Source organism: Gastrolobium bilobum, unplaced genomic scaffold (assembly GCF_033153095.1).
Source record: "Gastrolobium bilobum isolate Gb01-03AN ecotype WA unplaced genomic scaffold, APGP_CSIRO_Gbil_v1 utg4007, whole genome shotgun sequence".
NCBI classification, from domain to species: Eukaryota; Viridiplantae; Streptophyta; class Magnoliopsida; order Fabales; family Fabaceae; genus Gastrolobium; species Gastrolobium bilobum.
Genome location: NW_026897118.1, coordinates 242,010 through 259,809, shown reverse-complemented (window position 1 = coordinate 259,809; position 17,800 = coordinate 242,010). Strand labels below are relative to the sequence as shown.

At 34.4% G+C, this 17,800-nt stretch overlaps 1 protein-coding gene across 1 annotated transcript; it reads right to left on the bottom strand.

The window, feature by feature from the left end:
* Positions 1 to 8,371: 8,371 nt before the first annotated feature.
* LOC133304298 (alpha-mannosidase I MNS5) lies at positions 8,372 to 14,409 on the bottom strand. The gene is made up of 15 exons (XM_061504302.1): positions 14,155 to 14,409; positions 13,829 to 13,871; positions 13,676 to 13,741; positions 13,539 to 13,600; positions 13,299 to 13,398; positions 12,914 to 13,096; positions 11,645 to 11,693; positions 11,381 to 11,560; positions 11,042 to 11,162; positions 10,822 to 10,903; positions 10,650 to 10,735; positions 10,201 to 10,301; positions 9,630 to 9,771; positions 9,342 to 9,492; positions 8,372 to 8,936 (listed from the first exon to the last, which is right to left on the bottom strand). Exons 1-15 carry the CDS (start codon positions 14,295 to 14,297, stop codon positions 8,718 to 8,720), a joined length of 1,728 nt encoding a protein of 575 aa, XP_061360286.1. The 5' UTR covers positions 14,298 to 14,409; the 3' UTR covers positions 8,372 to 8,717.
* Positions 14,410 to 17,800: the final 3,391 nt, after the last annotated feature.

The following is a 17,800-nucleotide window of genomic DNA, read 5'->3' as shown; positions in this document are numbered from 1 at the left end:
TGGTGTATGTAATCAAACAAAAAATAATGATTTCATGGTGTAAAGTACCTTCCGTACTACCCCTGCACCAAAGCGTGTTTCAAAAGCTAAAGTTAAAAATATAAAAAAGATTCTTGGTTATTTTTGGCACAAGATACTTCTCTGATGACGATGTATTATTGTGGGACATGGTTATTCTTTAATCTAATTATAAGATTTAGTTTTTTAATATTAGTCTTTATTAATATAATGATGACAAGACTATTAAAAGGCTACGTAATTAGGGTAAAAAATATAGACTAATGTTGTTAATGTGGAATAAATTCAAATGTCTAACTCTGAATATATCTAAACCTAAATAGTAAAAAAACATAAATAGTAAAATATTTCCATCATCTACCAGAAAGGTTGCCCAGTTTTTTTCTTTTTATATTTATGTTTTTGGTAATAAAAGGTGGTCCAGCTGAGTTGTCCTACATCCTACTACGTACGTTTTTGACATTATTAGTGTTCCTCCAGGCTGGCTCTCGCATCAGCACAGCGAGCTGTGGGGTTTTATTTTATTTTATGTTTTTGGTGATTGGGCTAGAGGAGATTAGAAGTGGAACACAGGATCGGTCTTTGATTTGTTTGTAGGGTTGTTTGTTGCGCAAACTTTATGAACATGGTATATAAAATGAATGGATAAGTATTTATTTACGTGGAGAGTTATATTTACAAATTTTTTATTTACAAATTCTTACAAATTACACTATGTTCTCTCGGAATAATACTAAGTTACACTATATTCTTCCGGGAATACATAGTGTAATTTGCAAAAATTTGTAAAAAACAGTTTGTAAACGGATCTTTCCTCTTTATTTATATATAGGTTACGTTCTATCAACCCCAACATGAAACACGATACGATAAGATATTTTGATACATTAATTTTAAAAATATTAAATTTTAATATGTTAAGACATATTTTGATATTAAATAATATTTTTAATATATATAATAATTTACATATAGCAATTCATAATAAGTCATATAATCAATCAAATATTCAAATTTCATAACATAAATATAAAACAAAAATAATTTTGCATGCCTTATTAATTTTTCATGTCAAATTTAATAACAAAAAATATTTTATTTATAAATTAATTTTCCATATTTAGTTAAAAAGATAAAATAAAGTAAAATTTGAACATGCATAAACGTTGACTGCATGTCGAAACGTATCGGAGAGTTGAGAGCATGTCCAAAATGTTGACCGCTTGTCCATGTCCAACATGTGTCGGTGCTTCATAGTATATAGGGGAGTTCATGATATAAATATTTAAAAAAAATTATTAAATATAATTAAAAATAAATAAATGAAATTTAAGAATTTATCTTAAATATCAAAAATAAAAATTAAAGGTGAGTTTTTAAAAACATAATTCTAATATTTCATCTTATATATTAAAATATGTAACAGAATCAGAACATTACGCGTGTATAAAAAAAAATTAATTATGTAAAATAAGGTGACATATATAGGTAGCTTTACTCATACCAACAACAAGATGCCTTTTGATTGTATATCAAAGATCGATGTCACTTTTTATAAACTGAATTGATATAATTTCATAAGAATTTAAAAAATTAAAATGATGATACTTATAATTTCGAAAAAGGAAATTACAGATTTTTTTCTTTAGAAAAATAAAGCTATTTAATGTGCAACATAAGCAAAGATTTCTTTATTGGAAAATTGTAGAGCTCGAAGTAAGTAAAGCTAACTTACAAACTACTCAAGACTTTATTAGTTAATATTTCATCAAGTTAGACTCACGAGTTATTGTAATTTTACCTATTAAAAAAGGATAGGATATTGTGACACATAAATAATGTTACGCACAATGTTACGACCACATCTTAACTGTTGATTTCCGTCAATCAACGATTATCATTTATTGCGAATTAATAATTAATTAATGAGTTTGATTTGAAAAATGATAACCGTTGATTGGCGGAAATCAACGGTTAAGATATGGTCGTAACATTGTGCGTAACATTATTTGTGTGTCACAATATCCTATCCTATTAAAAAAATCTTAACTTACAATTTTTCAAAAAAAAATAAAAATATTTAACTTATTTCTTAAATGAGTTGAATTTGAACTCGACGAATGTAAGCAACTCTTGAAATAAAAATGAGACAAACTGGAGCCAAAAAGATAAAAAAAATAAAATCAAACGAGGCGAATTATTCTTATCAAATCGAGTCTGGGATAAGATCCCTTCACATGCATAATTGAGAACTTGGGCATATTGTAATAGAGTAAAGTCAATTGAAAAAAATTCTAATTTTAGACTTAGTTTGGTGTTGATGAATTTGATAAGAGTAAAAAAATGACAATTATATATAATTTCCATTTATTTGGCTACTAAGTCTTTATACTATTTTTATCATTATTTAAATCCTAACTATTTTCTATCTTTTAAGAGTAATCCCTACTATGATGGATGGGCTATAATACCATTCGGATTCGTCACATCTGGCTAATAGAGGCCAATATGGATGCTCATATGGTGAATTTGGTCCATATAACTATTCTTATGCTGAATCAATCGACAAGTCACAATTCCACGACCCAACTTTTTGGTTTAATTTTTGTTTTCCTTTTTCCATCTCCCCCATACACCATCACGCTTTGGTCTTAAAAAAAAAATGCACCGCCCCGAACAGATTATCTTCCACGAAAGATAAATGTGATTTATTCAACCAAAAAAAAAACCGCAAAGGCAGCTGAAAATGGAGGAATTATAAGGCTTTTTACAAGAAAAAATAATTCTCATTCATTTGTCTTACTCAAATACAAAAAGGAAGAGAGCTATATAGGGATGGATGCTCACATAACAGAAAGGTAAAACTAACGCACGTATTGTGCCAATCCTTACACAGCAATAACAAACTTTCCCATGTATGTATCTATGACAGCTACCATCTATGTATCATAGCCATAATGCTATGTACACGAAACAAAACTTAATAAACAGAAAAACTAATTACAAAATATATTTATCTTGATACTCCCCCTCAAGATGGAGCATGTATGTTAAGTATTCCCATCTTGATGAGCAGATCCTCAAAATGAGAAGGAAACAAAGGCTTGGTGAGAATATCTGCCAATTGAGATTTAGATGAAACATGTAAAACCTTTACTTCTCCACTTACAACCTTCTCTCTGACTAGGTGACAATCAATTTCTATGTGCTTAGTCCTCTCATGGAATACTGCATTTTCAGCAATGTGCAAGGCAGCCATGTTATCACAAAATATCATTCCAGGTTCTGAATGAAGAATTCTAAAATCTGATAAAAGTGCTCGCAGCCAAACTAGCTCACAAGTAACATTTGCAAGGGCTCTATATTCAACCTCTGCTGAAGATCTTGAGACAGTTTGCCGCTTCTTTGATTTCCAACTGATAAGAGATTCTCCTAAGAAGACACAAAATCCAGTTACTGATCTTCTGGTATCTATGCAAGAGGCCCAATCTGAATCTGAAAAAGCTTTCAGCTTCAGTTCACCAGTGCTGGGATAAAAGAGACCTTGACCAATAGTTCTCTTAAGATAATGAAGCAGTCTATGAACAACTTGAAGATGAGGAATCCTAGGATGTGCTAAAAACTGGCTGAGCTTATTCACAGCATAAGATAAGTCAGGTCTTGTTATAGTCAAGTACAACAATCTGCCTATCAATCTTTTATAAACCAGAGGATCATCAAGAAGATCCCCTTCTTCTTGAGACAATTTCGAATTAGGCTCCATTGGTATGGATTTGGGTTTACAAGCTGTCATACCCGTGTCAGACAAGATTTGCAAGGCATAACCCCTTTGACAAATGCTAATTCCTTTTGATGATCTAGCAACCTCAATCCCAAGAAAATATTTTAAATCACCAAGGTCTTTAAGCTTGAATTGACTGTGCAGAAGTTGTTTTAAATCCTGAACTTGTGTATCATTATTGCTTGCAATCACAATATCATCTACATATACTAAGAGTGCAAGGAAAGAATGATCTTGTGACTTGACAAATAAAGAAGAATCAGATTTTGACTGTCGAAATCCATTTGCAATGAGAAAACTGGAAAATTTCAAGAACCATTGTCTTGATGCTTGCTTAAGGCCATATAGTGATTTATGAAGTTTGCACACCATGTTAGAAGATAGAGGTTCCCCCTCATGGTGATATCCCGGAGGAGGAAGCATGTAAGCTTCTTCAGAAAGGTCACCATGCAAAAAAGCATTGTTGACATCTAGGTGAGTGAGAGACCAGCCATGAATAGCAGTCAAAGCAAGAAGTAAACGAACCGAAGTAATCTTTGCTACAGGAGAAAATGTATCAAAAAAATCAATTCCCTCTTGTTGAGTAAAACCTTGAGCAACCAACCTTGCTTTATACCTTTCTAAAGAGCCATCAGCCTTAAGTTTGACCTTGTAAATCCATTTACAGCCAATGGGGCGTTTGCCAGAAGGTAAAGAAACCAGAGACCATGTATGATTAGCTTCCAAAGCATCAATTTCAAGTTGCATTGCCGCACGCCAAGCACGAACCTTAACAACTTCAGAAAAGGAAGAAGGCTCAGGATGAAGGGTAACAGAATTAACAAGGGCAGCGTAAGTAGGTGATAAACGAGAAGTGCTTAAAACAGCAGCCAAAGGGTAGGTGGTGGTGGAATTGGAAGTAGAACATATATAGTCTTTGAGGTAAGAAGGAGGTTTGATAGTACGGGTGGATGTTTGTATAGGTAGAGGATCATGAATAGGTAAGACAAGATCAGAAAATATATCAGTGGATGGAGGAGGTAAATGTTTAAAAGGGAACTCAGTTTCATGAAACACAATATCTCTGGTTATAAAAATGCGATTAGAGGACATATCAAGCACTTTGTAAGCTTTGTAGCCTGGAGGATATCCTATGAAAACAACTGGAATAGCTCTGGCAGAAAACTTGTGACGATCACGAGGCAATGTTGAAGCAAAACAAAGACAGCCAAAAGTTCTGAGATGAGTATAGGATGGTGGTTTACCCATTAGAACTTCAAAAGGAGTTTTGTTACTCAGCAAGGGAGTAGGCAACCTGTTGATCAAATAACATGCAGTAAGCAAACAATCAGTCCAATAAGCAAGTGGAATATTGGATTGAATTTGTAATGAACGGGCCACATTAAGCAAATGCTGATGTTTCCTCTCAACAACAGCATTTTGTTGGGGTCGATCCACACATGAATGCTGATGATGAATACCCTTATCCTTGAAGTAGGAGGTGAAATTAAACTCAGGAGCATTGTCTGACCTCACAGCTTTAATAGCACTACGAAACTGATTAGAAACCATATTACAGAAATCAGGAAATATACGCAACACATCTGATTTTGCATGAAGGAAATAAACCCAAGTATGCCTGCTACAATCATCCACAATGGTTAGGAAAAAACGATATCCATCAGCAGAAATAACAGAGAAAGGATCCCAAACATCTAAGTGAAGCAAATCAAAAGGTAAAGCAACAATATTATTATTGGAAGTAAAAGGCAAACGCCTCTGTTTTGACATGGGACAAACATGACATAAAGGAGACAAAACTGAAATAGATGATATTCCTAAAACATCTTGCAATATCTGTAAACGAGATACAGATGGGTGACCAAGACGACTATGCCAGAGTGAAGAAAGAGTGCTTGAAGAAGCTAAGGTAGACGAATGAAGAGGTGAAGCTTCTAAGATATAGAGATTGCCAAATCGATTAGCAATCCCAATCTTCTGTCCCGTAGAGTGATCCTGCAAATTGCAAGAAGAATCAGTGAAGGACAAAATGAGAGGAAACGAAGATGTTAAAGCACTGACTGACAACAAATTATATCTAAAATCTGGAACAAAAAGAACAGAAGTTAGAATGAGATGAGAAGAAAGACGAACAGAACCAATACGACAAACAGGAATGGAAGTACCATTCGGAAGATTGACACAGAAATCTTTAATAGGAGAAGAAGAAATAAAAAATTTGAGGTCACAACAGACATGATGAGTAGCGCCTGTGTCAAGGATCCAAGAAGAAGGAGAAAGAGTGGAAATCTCACCAGAAACGTGGGCAACGGATGAGACTGAGGCTGGATGAATAGAATCTGACACAGTGGTGGTGGCAGATGGAGGATGAGACACGGATGATGGAGAATGGAGAAGAGCAAGAAGCTGAGATATCTGATGTGGGCTGAGAGTGGGAGTTGGACTGAGAGGCCCAACAGAAGGCAAAAGCCCATTACCCACCAGAGAGGCAGTAGAGTTTGGGGCTGAAATGGGTGCTACAGGATATCGTTTTCCCTTCCACCCAGGTGGGTATCCATGAATGCGAAAGCATTTCTCAATTGTATGGCCATTTTGATTGCAATGTGTGCAAAATGGTCTTCGTTTACCCAAAACCTGAGAAGCCATGGTAGCATTTTCAGATGAAGCAGGGATGGCATGTATGAGTGGTTCAGCAGAAGGGAAGCCACATTGAATGTTACGTTGACGTTCCTCTTGGATTACCAGAGAAAATACTTTTGCAAGGGAAGGCAAGGGCTCCATCAAAAGGATCTGAGCACGGGTCGAAGAAAAAGAATCATTCAAACCCATCAGAAATTGTAAGGCACGTTCCTGTTCACGAAAAAGAATCCATGATTTCATTCCTCCACAAGTGCAAGCAGGAATCGGTTCGAATTCCTTCAATTCATCCCAGAGGATTTTTAGCCGAGTATAATATGAATTAACATCAAGAGAACCTTGAACTAATGTTGAAACCTGAGATTTGAGTTGATAAACGCGTGGACCATTCCCCTGTTGAAAGCGATCCTTAAGATCAGTCCAGAGGCTAGCTGCGGAAGGTGAGTAAAGAAGACTATCAGCAATCTCTCTGACCACTGAATTTAGCAACCAAGAAGTGACCATACTGTTGCATCGAGTCCAAAAAGAAAAAAGCAAGTCATCTGGGTCTGGTGGAGGAAGAGTGCCATCGATGAATTGAACCTTGTTTTTGGCAGTGAGGGCCATATACATTGCTCTGCTCCAGGTGTGATAATTCGTCCCATTGAGAAGATGAGTAACAAGAACTAAGCCGGGATGATCGGCACTATGTAAGTAATAAGGACTTACCGTGTCCTCAATGGGAGACTGAGATAGAGCAGAGGATTTGTTGGCCTGACCTTTAGCCATGGTAAAGAAAACTCAGAGGAAGAAAGAAGAAAACCAGAGTGCTCTTGATACCATTTTACAAGAAAAAATAATTCTCATTCATTTGTCTTACTCAAATACAAAAAGGAGGAGAGCTATATAGGGATGGATGCTCACATAACAGAAAGGTAAAACTAACGCACGTATTGTGCCAATCCTTACACAGCAATAACAAACTTTCCCATGTATGTATCTATGACAGCTACCATCTATGTATCATAGCCATAATGCTATGTACACGAAACAAAACTTAATAAACAGAAAAACTAATTACAAAATATATTTATCTTGATAAGGCTCGTTTGGTGAATATGATAGGAATGGATAAGATAGGAAGATTGTATAAGAGTAGGTAAGATATGAGCATCTTAAGCTGATATCTTATCCTGTGTTTAATTTGCACAACATAAGGTGAATATGATAGGAATGGATAAGATAGGAAGGTTGTATAAGAGTAGGTAAGATATGAGCATCTTAAGCTTATATCTTATCCTGTGTTTAATTTGCACAACATAAGCCGACGAACCATATAGTATCATGATATGCCATAAATAGGTAAAAATACCCCTTTAATAAAATTTCATATGATTTTTTAAAATTAATTTTTAATTACTTTTTTTACTTATTTACACATTATTTTTTATTTCAAATTATTAAAAAATTAATTTTAAATAAAATATATTAAAATACATAAATACATTTTAAAATATTAAAAATTATATCCTCACCAATTAAATTTTAAAAAATAAGTTTTAAATTAATTGCTAATATTGGTGGCCAATGACTAGTAATAGTGGTGGATGATGGCAACAACAACTGGTTCAGTGGGTGACCAATTGAATTGTTCTTAAAAAAAAGAAATGAAAAATAAAATAAAAATCAAAGACAGCTGAGAATGGAGGAATTATAAAGTCTTGATAGCAAAGTAAAAAATAAGAAGATACAATGTCTTAAGATTTGTCCATGGTATACCTGATTGCTGGATGTTTATAAGATACCAAACCCATGGAATAATTTGACATTGTTATAAATATTCATAGGCCCTGTCATGTAGTATATGATATAAGTCAATACAAATCTTACAAAATTACCATTGACCGAATTTCCATTAAAGTCAGTCTGGGGAAATTATCTAACTTGTCAACTTGCCAAGCTTCAATTTACTCATTTTTCCCCCTTACCAAGATATGCTCAATAGAACTAAAATAATGGAATACACATTTTCGATGTATTAAACTAAAGCACATATCATGGCAAAATACAGTGAGCTCTCATTTCTCCCATCTTTACTGCTATCAAAGCATGCCTTAGAATAAAAGCTAATCCCTTCTAAAACAAATTGTCAAATGCGTACCAACCAATTTATTCTAATCCTGTAACATTATATGGATGTTGATTAATGGTTGGCAAAGCAGCTATTGCATTTTATCTTTCTCTATAACGTGATTCTCACTTACATTTTCTGTTGCTAAAAAAATTTCTTCTAAACATGGTATCATATGAAGAGCCATAGCCCACAATAACCAGCCATGCTACATGATCTTCTTCTGCATGTAGTGGCATCAACTCCACAATCTTCATCAGTCAAACACCTGTAATCACTTCGATTATCGGGGATGTGGCAAGCACTCTCAATATGTTGACCTGATTTTAAAGTCATGGCAGGACATACTTGCAAAGACATTGCACTCATTCGGTTTGCTGTAGATTGCCTCTGCACAATAAGATAGATATATGCATTTTTTAAGTTCAAGGGTAGTGTAGGTGTGAATCACATAGCTAGTTGAAGCAAATCCCTAACAAGAAAAAGTCTTGTTTTCTTTCTTCTTCTTTTTTTAATAAAAATAAAATAAAATATCTAGAATAGACTAGTATAATTTTTAGTGCCACTGAAAATAATTTTAAGAATTTATTGTTTCCACTACACATGCAAATGAAAAGGAGAAAAAATGAAATCTACATATACTATTTAGGGAAAAGTGTATGTAAACCCTCTAATAGGTAAATCTACAATATACTTACTCGTTACTGTGCTAAAGAACTGAAGTTTACAGAAATAACTGGAAGGGAAATTTCCTCAGTTAATCAGTAAATTCACTACAGAAAATTGCTAAAATACCTTCATGAAAGTCCAATTAGTTGGAATATAAGATTCCGGTAGCTCTTCGTGCCAAGTGCTTAGTACTGGAAGGGGGTGACCTTCGGTGGTAAATATATAATTACTATCTATTACAAATGAATCATCAAATAGAAGATATAAATATTTGCACCTGCAGAAAACACAGGATCACTACTCAGAAAATCTGAAGTCCAGCAATTCTTTGAGTAAGAAATTCAATATTTGATTTCTTGTTTTTTAATTTTTTAAATCTTGCATGATAGAAGAGCAAAGACAAGAAGGTCTCACGTTTCAGCAAGAAAAAAACTATGTTGATGATCTTCCAACTGCATAGTTGTCACATCCTTTATGCTTGCAAACCCACCTTCTACTTTGGTGTATAAATTAAGGGAATTGACTATTGATTCACCAACTTCAATATACCATGGATCTGAAATTAACAAAGGTTGTTGCGAAGAACTGATATGACTATATCACTATTGGTCAGATACAATTCTTTCTATTGGCGGATTAAATTGAAAAGAGAATATATTTCATTAATACGTACGACTCTAAAAAATTGTGATATTATTATGATGTTATGTTGAATTGTTGATACAAAACACTAAGCTAAGACTCATTTTTTATATTAATATTCTAGGTCAAATTCTAATGTAATCAACTTGAACAAGCCTAGCTGCCAGCTTATTTGACTTAAAATTACCATTTGCTAATACATATCCTCTTAAATTTAGTGTTCCTTTTACCATTCAAAGAAGTCTTCAAAAGTGCAAGTCTTAAGATCATGTTTTAGAAGCAGTCAAATGTAATGACACAATATCAACGAACTGAAAATACAAAGATAAAAGAACTCTCAGACCTTTAGTTGCTTGATATAAGTAGAATGTTGACTCAGCCAATTCAGGGCGTAATGGATAATATTTTTCAGTAGGGTGAAGCGTCTGATGGTCCAGCAAATACCTTTACATGGATTTATGATTCAATGTGATATTATACAGTACTGTAACAACAAAATCCTGATGACAGATTGACGGCTATATACAATGAGACAAACATGGGAGTGGATCCTCTCATGTTAAAAAAAACATGATATGGTTATGTGAGGAATCATAACCATACAAAAGTGGATCAATAGCGATAAAGAAAGAGAAAGAAAAAATAAGTGAAATAGGTAGTTATAAAATCATTACCGTTGATTCACCTTTGTATGTTTGTGATTTTCCCACATGATCATGTCATGTTTTTTTTAACATGAGAGGATCCTTTTCCGACAAACATTACATCGAAACTCGCAAAATCAGAAAATACCTCTCCGGTAGCACTCCAAATCTCTTCCACACATGGAAGAACTCACGGTGAGATGAATTAGCAGCAATAACATCCCCAATAAGAACCTGGTTTCCATAAGTCATAGACATGCTCAGAAAGATATAAAAATAAATAAATGTAAATGAGTAAAATTTGAAGTCCAGTTGCTAGCCTGTAGGCCAGGCCAAAATGCTTGAAGGCTTGTAAGCTGCCAATAAGTTGCTCTTCCTGTCCTCATATCAGCTTCATGGTACCTGCATCAGATCAACTAGCCCAGGTTACAACTGTTGATCATATTCTCCCACCAATACCTAGTAATTAAAGCACTGGATAAGCATACTATTAGAGATTGAATAACATAAAAGTAAAAACTTTTGCAGTTAGTGTGATACCAAGGACCATGTCTGAAATATTTCTGCACAGCAAGATAAGCAGAATGAAACATTCTCCAAAAGTCCTCCTTTCCGAAAAGGATATGGGCTTTAAGTAGATATTCATAAAAGGAATCAACTCCTAGAATAATCCAGGAAAAAAAAATCCAACATAAGAAACACCAAGGTCAGCCAATCAGCATTTGGAAATTTTGATAAAGTACAATATCAAACAGCATAACTGTCAACAGCAGCAGACAGTTCATTTCTAAAATCAATGGACAATAAGCATGCAGTTGACATGCTAGGTACTCCCATGAACTGAGAATTTGATATTATCCCAATTCAGAGATAACCTACCGGCTCCAACTCCTGAAGAATATTCAATCCATTGCCCAGTTGCCACATCCAGTGTGGTTCCAAATAATTCTAATGAGCTCTGCATACTCCATAACTTACGAAGAGCTCGTAAAGCTACTGATTCATATCTGGGGTCACCAGTAATTTTTGATAAAGCACCCATTTCAAGAATCAGAGAACCTGCACAAAGATGGATAATCAGAAGCAACCAGACATACCATCTTACTATACCCTAGTCTTAAAACACTAAGCTAGACCTCTCACCACACCCCGAAGTGCTTGTTTCTGTAGTCTCATTCTCCATTACTCCATACTGTGCACGGAATATTTTGCATTGGCGAGGAGTTATATATCCTTCTAAAAGAGTAAGAACAAAAGAAAGAAAGAAAGAAAAAGAAATGGACTATAGTTTATAAATTTTATATGCCTAAAAAATTGAAGCAACATGGCTCAAATGCAAAAACTAAGATCTTATAATGCTGAAAGTCTTTGACGCCAGATATATTTAAAGACATAAAATATCTCCAGTATTACCGTCAACATGAATGCTAACAATATTGCATTTAGTTACATCATGTCATGTTCCTAACTTTATGATCTAGCACAGAACTGTAAAGTTAACTGCTTTTATTGCTTCAAATCAAAACTGTTTATAGAGAAAAGGAGGAAAGGATAAATGAGAAATATAACCTCATGCTCATTTTTATATTAATATACTAGGTGAGGCGCACATGGATGGGCAGATTAACCGATAAATTCATGTGTCCCTAAACCACCTAATGACCTAATTTTGAATCCAATGGCGGGGTAAGCTTGTCGATTTGACAATGGAAGGGAATAACTGGAGGCAGCAGCTGCAGTGGGAAGGAAAAACATGCTGGAAAAGTGAACACAGCCATGGGAAGGAAAAGCAGAGTGGGGCAGAGGATATCAAACAAAGGAGTTCCACAATTTGGGAACTCCAAAGCGAATAGTGACAGGATCATGTCACATAGATGGTATTAGTACTACCCTCATAGCAAGTTCAAATTATTGGGGAAAGATGGAAAATATTAGAGAGAGATAAAGATGTTTTGCATTCGTATGAGATACAAAACACTAACTTAATACTCCTATTTATACTAATATTCTAGGTTAAGTGTTAGTGTAGTACAACCAGTTCAAGGCTTCAAGCCTAGCCCATTAATACTCTTAACATTACAAGAATCTTAAAACAATAACAATCCTAATATTCTAACAGAAACAATTCTTTAATACAAAGAGTGTTGATCCCTCCTTACTCATTTTCCACCTTGGCTTCAGCTCAAATTGTGTGGAGGAGGGATTTTTCCTTTACTAACTTTTTTCTCGAATATTAGTAGTGATGTGGTGAGAATTTCTGATTGTTAGGGTGTGGAAGAGTATTATTACCTATCTTTAAACATTCAAATGCTTATAACCAAATTAGATTAAAAAAATTGCAAGTGTGATGTCTCCACATTTAAAACAAAAAATAATTACAGAATGTCAGACTTTGAATGTTCTATACAGCACCTTTAAGTTAATCCATGCATATGGTAATCCAGTGGGCGTATTGAATGCTGGTAGAAAGCGCTTCCCTAAATCTTCAGCCAGAACTAGCAGCTGATTCTTGTAAGCTCCTTGAAACAACTTCTTTGAAGAATCAGATGCAAGTAAATGAGCAGAGACAAGTCCTCCAAGAACTCTTATATTGCACTGAGTGATTACAATCAAGTGACAAGGAAAGCACATTAATGTTCTTCACACTTCAAGTCTTTGGAATATATAGTAGTCTTTCAATATCATTCAGAAGTAGATTAAAGCCACCACCCCACCAGCTTTTCGATTTTCAAGGCAGTCTAATCTCATATTACACAAAGCTATAGAATCAATAATTTCAACCAAATCCAATATTTACCTCAAAAAGATTAATGCGTGCATCAACATCAAATGTTAGATTTTCCGAAAGCCAGAGCACTGCCCTCTCGAATTCAGTATTGTTGCCCATAATAACAAGGCTAAAGGAGAAAGAACAATTTGTATCAGTTTCCACTTCTACAAGATCCACAACAAGATGTGATCATCAGAAAAAGGACCAAATTGAATAAAAACAGAATTACACAAACTAACAATTCATGTAGCAGCTGGATCCATATACCTAGACAGTGATTCAATAAGCGTAAGGGCAGAACCATTGTAGTCTTGAGGCAAGTGTTCAAGCTGCAATAGTAAACAGTTACTTCTTCGGTTCTCTGACTAATTATCTTCTCATGTTCTTAAATAGATGTCATTTACCTTCAAATTTCCCAGCTCACTCAGGGAGTCGGTGTAAGTTTTAGTGAGAGGCTTTAGCTCATCATGCTGTAAGAATATATGACAATCTTGACATTGCACAGCACAGTGTGTGTATGTTAAGCAAATAAAAAATAAAGAATAAAATTAACTGACCGGAAATGCATAAGTCATATAGTTGTCATACGCATGGTGAAACCTACAAACATTACCAAATAATCAATTCATTCATTTATTTATAAAGGAGATTGATTCACAAAGGATACATAATTCAGAGTAATTCAAGGATTGAGTTGCATAAATAATACATAAATAATCAATGTTTTGCAGACCTTCGATTTTGCTAAGCAAAATTAAGCCTCGTTTTTAATTTAGATACATTTCACAGAGCTGAAAATGGGATCAATAATTTGAAAATTGAAATGCGAAAAATGAGTATGAAGTCAGAAACAATAATATTGAAGCTTTGGCGATAAACATACATAGTGCGAACTTTTTCTCTCATGCGCATTTTCTTGGTAGCCCAAGGGGATTGTGAGTCTGATATGGAGGGGTTGGGGAAGGTGGAAAGTACAAGGACGGAGAGAAAAAGAAAGCATGCCGAGTAATTACGAGGAGGAAACATGGGATTTTTGATGTACAAGGTTGTTTTGAGGACTTTGGTTTGAAACGAGGGGAAAGAAAACAAAGTGGATTATGCTGTAGCGGTGAAGGAGTAGCAACCAAGATCTGGAACACATCCGTGCATCTGTCGTAGGTGCATCATCTTTTAAACAAATGACACATGTATAAATTATTTCTTTCTTTTTTTCTCCGTACAATTTATAGATTTTTTCTCCATTTTTAATTCGTTGGTCACACTCAATAAACGATGCTACTGATGCACCTTAGAAAATTCCCAAGATCTGGTGAATGCTGAAACATTGAGTAATCACAATCATATAGAAGTATAACGACGGTGCAAACTGAAAATGAGTTTCAGTTTCATGCAGTCTTTGGGAGTTTTCAAAATTAAAATCGGTAAACCCTTTCTCTATGAACTTTTTTTTTTTTTGGGTAATAGTTTTCTCGAAGATAATAATTATCTATTACTGACTCTTTGTATAAGTAAGATTTATTTTCAAAAAAAGAGAGAGAAAAAGTAAAGTGGACTTATCTTGAATTTGTGTGTATAAAAGATAAATTTTTTCTTATGTAATATAAGAATAATAAATCTCATTTTTTTATCATTAATATTTACGTTAAATGATTGATGAAAGCGGAGATTTACATGATGAGTTTAATGTTTTTGGTTATCTCCAGCACACCTAAAAATGTGTGGTATCACAGTAAATTTTTTCTTTTTTTCTCTTCGTACTATTTCATATGAATCCACACAACCATGAGAAACATTTATTAGTCATCTTTATTTTGACTTGTGAGATTTTTTTAAACTTTACCTTTTAAGATCTCTTCCTTTATCTTTTTAAGGAAAAAAAATTTAAATTAAAAAAAATCTTTTAATTTTAACTTATTTTTATGAAAAAAATATACTTATAACATATTTTCATTTACAGCCTCTTACAACTAAATCTTAATTTTTTATTTTCGCCAATCGATGATATGTCTGAGAGAGAAAGAGAACAAGAAAACAAGTCACTTTTATTCTCAATATGCCTTTACAATAAAAGGAAAGAGTATTTATATACAGGTCCACTTACAATAGTCCACCTCATATTACCTACTAACACTAACTAGCCACCTGGATCTTTTATCTAATACTAAGCATAGTAGCGAAGCCACGAAGGAATCCTTTTTTGCCTTTATGGTCTTGTATCCCCAACAGCTAATATTTCCTTGCTTGTTGGTACTACATCATTTGCTCCCCTTTCCAAAGGGACATTGTCCTCAAGGTTCAAATGAGGGTACACACTAGCAAGCTCTGAAGCAGGCTCCCAAGAAGCATCATCTGGTAATGAATGTGACCACTGCACCAAAAAATCTTTTCTAGGCTGGCCTGCCACTGAGTGTGTTCGAGACATGAGTAACGCAATGGGTTGCTCTACTGGACGATTGTAAATGCTGGTGTCTGGTAGAGAAGAGAGGTGTGGGGGAAGAGTTCAAAAAAAAAGCCTTGAGAACTGAAACATGGAATGAGGGATGAATACGAGAACTCTCCGGTAGAGCCACCTGATAAGAAACAGAATTGATGACACGCTTGATGGAAAAAGGTCCAAAATAGCATTTGGAGAGTTTGTGACAGCCTCTTCGAGCAACAGAAATTTGGCGATAAGGTTGCAACTTCACCAAAATCAAATCTCCTTCCTTAAATGTTTGTTCGTGACGATGTTTATCAGCACGTACCTTCATGCAATTCCTAGCTTGATGCAAATTCCTCTTCAGGCTAGCTAGTAATTCATCACGTTGCTTCAAGGTAGAATCAACTGCTTCAACCAAAACTTCATTAGGCAAATAAGGAGGAATCATAGTTGGGAGCTTTCCAAACAAAGCTTGATCTGGGGACATTTTGATGGATGGGTGTATAGCCGTATTATAGTGCAGCTCTGCCCAACACAAGTAAGTAGACTAAAGACTGCTTTGTTCACTGCAAAATGCCCTGAGGTACTGCTCCAAATACCTGTTGGTTACCTCTGATTGGCCATCAGTGTGGGGGGGGTACGCAGAGCTAGTACGCAAGGTTGTCCCACTTAGACGAAATAAATGAACCCAAAATTTGCTGAGGAATATACTATCCCTGTCAGAGATGATCGTTTTGGGAAAGCCATGATGTTTAACAACCATAGAACAAAATAATTGGGCCACCGAAGATGCATTAGACGAAGAGGGAAGACCTCCAAAATGAGCATGCTTAGTAAAGCGATCAACGACAACAAAATTTGTGGACAAATCTTTAGACAATGGAAGGCCAGTTATGAAATCCATGGTGAGATCTTCATAAGCTCCCACAAGAAAGGTAAAGGCTGCAAAAGGCCTTGAGATGGCATTGTAATAGACTTGACCTGCTGACATATGACACAATCATGGACAAATTATTTAACATCACTGCGCATTGACTTCCAATAAAAAGACGCTGAAAGTCTTAAATAAGTCCGCAATGCTCTAGCATGACCACCTATTGGAGGTTGATAGGAATTGAATAGGGGTGGGTTTCGGGTCTGCGACATGAACTCTCAAAGACGAGAATCCAATTGTAGAACTGAATCAGTGAGTTGATCCAAGCGTTGTTGACTTGTTGCAAATCTGAACGCGTTGATTGCACTTCTTTTTTAAATTCAGAGCGCAATTCCTCTGCAACTTCTTGGATGCGCATGTTGAAGTTCAACTCGAAATGGAAGCACCAGATTTTGGGTGATATGTCTGAGAGAGAAAGGGAACAAGAAAACAAGTCACTTTTATTCTCTATATGCCTTTACAATAAAAGGAAAGAGTATTTATATTCAGGCCCACTTACAATAGTCCACCTCATATTACCTACTAACACTAACTAGCCACCTCAATCTTTTATCTAATACTAAGCATAGTCGCCAAGCCACAAAGGAATTCTTTTTTGCCTCTGTGGTCTTGTATCCCCGACAACTAATATTTCCTATCTTGTTGTTACTGCATCACTGATGTGACAGTTATAATTTACTAAAAATTAATAATTAATTAATAAATATGACTCAATAAAGATTTTTGCCAATCTGATGTGACAATTATAATTTACTAAAAATTAATAATTAATTAATAAATATGACTCAATAAATTATAACTGTTAAATTGATATAAATCAAAGATTAAGATATGATTGTAAGAAATTATAAAAAAAATAGATTGTAAGTATAACTTTTCTTTATTTTTATATATAAATCATAGATATAACGGTTATAATTTATTAAATTAAATTTATTAATTAATTGTAAATTTTTAATAAATTACAACAATTAAATGCACGAAAAACAATGATAAAGATAAGAATAAAACTTTTATTTTTGCCATAATCAAAAATCTCTTCCAAAATAAATATTTGAATAATTATAATAATTTGTCAATTTAACAAAAAAAAAATTAAATATTTTTTGGCATATTTATACATTAACATTTAACAAGTATATAGTTGTTTGACCAACACATATACACTGAATATCC

Excerpts from the sequence above, each read along its gene's own strand:
- LOC133304298 (XM_061504302.1), bottom strand. The coding sequence starts at position 14,297 with ATGTTTCCTCCTCGTAATTACTCGGCATGCTTTCTTTTTCTCTCCGTC. Across the intron at positions 13,097-13,298 it reads CACGCATTAATCTTTTTGAG|TGCAATATAAGAGTTCTTGG; the intron begins GTAAATATTGGA and ends GTAATCACTCAG. Across the intron at positions 9,772-10,200 it reads CTTATATCAAGCAACTAAAG|ATCCATGGTATATTGAAGTT; the intron begins GTCTGAGAGTTC and ends TGTTAATTTCAG.